Genomic DNA, 3,310 nt, shown 5'->3' with positions numbered 1-3,310 from the left:
TGGAAAAGACATTCGAGAAATGAAATTGAAAAAATGAATAAATAAATAAATTATTAAATACATAAAATAAATTTATATCTTTTTTTAATTTTAAAAAGAAAAAAAATAGAAAGTATACGAGCGTTGAACATTTTTATAGTTTTTTATCCCCCATATGAAAATCCTACAGCTTTTTAATAAGTTTTATATTTTTTTATAATAAAATAAATAAAACAATTTAATATTGTTTTTCTATTGTTTATTTTAAAATTCGTGGAATACTATTATTATTATTATTTTAAATTCGATTTCTAGGCCTGCCGCACCTCAACCGCTTTTGTCTTGGCCTGCAGGCTTGTCCATTGGATACTCCAAAACTGGCCTGGAAAAAGTGGGCAACTCCATTTGGCTGGAAGCTCCTTGATTGAATTTTTTAATCAGAATCCCAGTCTCCCATGTATGAACTTGGACTTTTACTGGATGAATCCACACTTTGACTAATCTCCAGCTCCATCTCACTCTCTTCATCTTTCTGTATCCGTACAGGTTAGAATCGGAAATCTGTAATATGCATATCAAGTATTGAGCATTACTTTTTGTGTGGAGTGGAAGCGAGCTAGAAGAGATGGAAGCGGACCTTTCTCACCCCATGGAAGATGGCACCAACCCTCCAAAGCCTTTGGATGCTGGAGCCCTCTTTGTTCTTAAATCCAGAGGTAAGCTCCATGAATCATGATTATGTACCTTCCAACCCTCTGTCTCTGTCTGTCGTAAAATCAGCAAGGGTATCTCAATGTTCAATAATTTTTGAAATTTTGTGAAAGACAAATTTCTAGGAAGAAAAGCATGTTGACCTTTAATTTGGGCATGTGTGTGACTATGGCAGGATCATGGTGGCACTGCGGCTACCATCTAACCACATCAATAGTGGCTCCGGCGCTTCTGAGTCTTCCCTTTGCGCTGTCCTTACTGGGGTGGGTGGCCGGAGTTTTTTGCCTGACCATGGCAGCGCTAGTGACGTTCTATTCCTACAACCTTCTCTCAGTGGTCTTGGAGCACCATGCTCATCTGGGCCAGCGCCAGCTTCGTTTCCGGGACATGGCCAGAGATATTTTAGGTGGGTGACAGCTTGTCTGTTATAACCATATAATGTTGAATCAAATGGCCCCTTTATCGGTCATTTATTGTAGTATATTAAAGGATGGCCAGTTTCTGAATTCAGGCTACTTATTTTAATTTTCTTTACCCCAAGTTCTTTATTCACGTAGGCCTTGAGATGTCATGAACATTCAAATAGCCCTTGATATTATGGTTCATACAACTTGGAAAAAAAAAAAACATAACTGAAATTTGACTAATTGATGTTAATTTGACAGGTCCGGGATGGGGTAGGTATTTTGTAGGTCCAATTCAATTTGGGCTATGTTATGGTGCAGTCATCGCCTGCATTCTTCTTGGAGGGCAGAGCCTAAAGGTCAGTCATTTTTGCTAAGACCAGAGGCCATATGAAATGGGGCTATGACCTGAGTCCTGACCACATTGTTTTCATTCAGTTGCCTGCAATTGGTCTCATTTCTGAGGTTGGGTTATGTTCTTTCAGATAAGAACCAGAACGAACTAATATGGAAAACATGACTGTTAGCCCAGATTTCATTGAATATTTTCTTCAAAACTCAAATATCTGAAGCGATTTCCTTGTTGCCTTTTTGGAGCAGTTTATTTACTTGCTGTCAAGGCCAAATGGGACCATGCAGCTTTACCAGTTTGTGATTATTTCTGGAGTTCTAATGCTGGTCTTAGTGCAAATACCATCCTTCCACTCCTTAAGGCACATTAACCTTGTCTCTCTAGTCCTCTGCCTCTTCTACAGTGCTTCTGCCACCGCTGGTTCTATATACATCGGTAAGCAATCACAGCACAATTAAATGTGAGGAGTTTGCTTGATACTTGATGCAACCATTTCCCATAAAAGGGTATTCTCCCACAGGACATTCCAAGACTGCACCAGTAAAGAACTATTCTGTACATGGAAGTGGAGAACATCGTCTATTTGGTGCCCTGAATGCTATTTCAATCATTGCTACCACATATGGCAATGGAATCATACCTGAAATCCAGGTTCCTATTTTTTTGATTTGTATGTTACAGATGAAAATAATTACATTTATCCCAGTTTCTCTGCTGCCAAATGGAGGTATAATAGATTCTGAGAAGGAGACTGAACCACCTGACAAATATCCTTCTTCTTCTTGGCAGGCAACTATTGCACCTCCGGTGAAGGGGAAGATGTTTAAAGGCCTGTGTGTGTGCTATGCTGTTGTGCTCACCACATTTTTCAGTGTTGCTATATCCGGGTATTGGGCGTTTGGCAATCAGGCCAAGGGAACAGTTGTTGCAAATTTTATGGTTGATGAGGAGGCTTTGCTGCCCAGTTGGGTTCTCCTGATGACCAACGTTTTCATCTTCTTGCAAGTATCAGCTGTCAGCCTTGTAAGTGGTCTTATGCTCATTAGATATATATATATATATAAACCATGTTGCAGGCTATGCATCATATTTTGAACAAAAAAAATACTGCAAATGTCCCAAATGCAGGTTTACTTGCAACCTACAAATGAAGTGCTTGAGCAAAAGTTTGCAGACCCCAAGATTGATCAATTCTCGGTTCGCAACGTTGTGCCAAGGTTGGCTTTCCGGTCATTGTCAGTGGTCATAGCCACCACCCTCGCTGCAATGTTTCCTTTCTTTGGGGACATCAATGCAGTAATTGGAGCATTTGGATGCATACCTCTAGATTTCATTTTGCCCATGATCTTCTACAATGTGACCTTCAAGCCATCAAAACAGAGCCTAATTTTCTGGGGGAACACATTACTCGCCGTAATCTTCTCAATTCTAGGGGCCCTGGGAGCAATATCATCAATTCGACAGATAATTCTTGATGCTAACACATACAGCTTCTTTGCTAACATTTAACACTAGCAACCATTGATGTTAACTGGCAATTACGCCTAAATATTTTACTCAAATGCCAGGAAAAAACAAGTGAGTAAATGGATAAATGTGTGAAGCCAGTGACATTCAAAGAGCATGGTAGTTAAATATTTAATTATTTTTCATGTAAAAGATAGTCCCACAAAAAACACATAACTGATCAATTTCTTTATCTAATCATAAACATACTATATTTTTTTATTATTAAAATAACTAATGGAAAAAAATAAAAATGGATAATCAAGGAATGAAATTTAATTCTTTTTATTATTTTCATATAAAAAAATAGTAGTTTTCAATTTTTATTTTTTAAAATAGTTTTCATTTTTTAATTAAA

At 37.9% G+C, this 3,310-nt stretch overlaps 1 protein-coding gene across 1 annotated transcript; it reads left to right on the top strand.

Annotated features, from left to right (window-relative positions):
• Positions 1-348: 348 nt before the first annotated feature.
• LOC117927944 (GABA transporter 1-like) lies at positions 349-3,065 on the top strand. The gene is made up of 8 exons (XM_034847678.1): positions 349-436; positions 526-695; positions 866-1,096; positions 1,356-1,453; positions 1,695-1,881; positions 1,967-2,097; positions 2,236-2,469; positions 2,575-3,065. Exons 2-8 carry the CDS (start codon positions 605-607, stop codon positions 2,953-2,955), a joined length of 1,353 nt encoding a protein of 450 aa, XP_034703569.1. The 5' UTR covers positions 349-436; positions 526-604; the 3' UTR covers positions 2,956-3,065.
• Positions 3,066-3,310: the final 245 nt, after the last annotated feature.

The sequence above is a fragment of the Vitis riparia genome, chromosome 13, assembly GCF_004353265.1.
Source record: "Vitis riparia cultivar Riparia Gloire de Montpellier isolate 1030 chromosome 13, EGFV_Vit.rip_1.0, whole genome shotgun sequence".
Classification (NCBI taxonomy): Eukaryota; Viridiplantae; Streptophyta; class Magnoliopsida; order Vitales; family Vitaceae; genus Vitis; species Vitis riparia.
This window is presented reverse-complemented; position numbering and strand designations above follow the sequence as displayed.

Bases quoted from the DNA above. Each gene is read 5' to 3' on its own strand.
- LOC117927944 (XM_034847678.1), top strand. From the start codon at position 605: ATGGAAGCGGACCTTTCTCACCCCATGGAAGATGGCACCAACCCTCCA. The intron at 1,097-1,355 runs GTGGGTGACAGC...TTAATTTGACAG, and splicing joins CATGGCCAGAGATATTTTAG to GTCCGGGATGGGGTAGGTAT. The intron at 2,470-2,574 runs GTAAGTGGTCTT...TCCCAAATGCAG, and splicing joins AAGTATCAGCTGTCAGCCTT to GTTTACTTGCAACCTACAAA.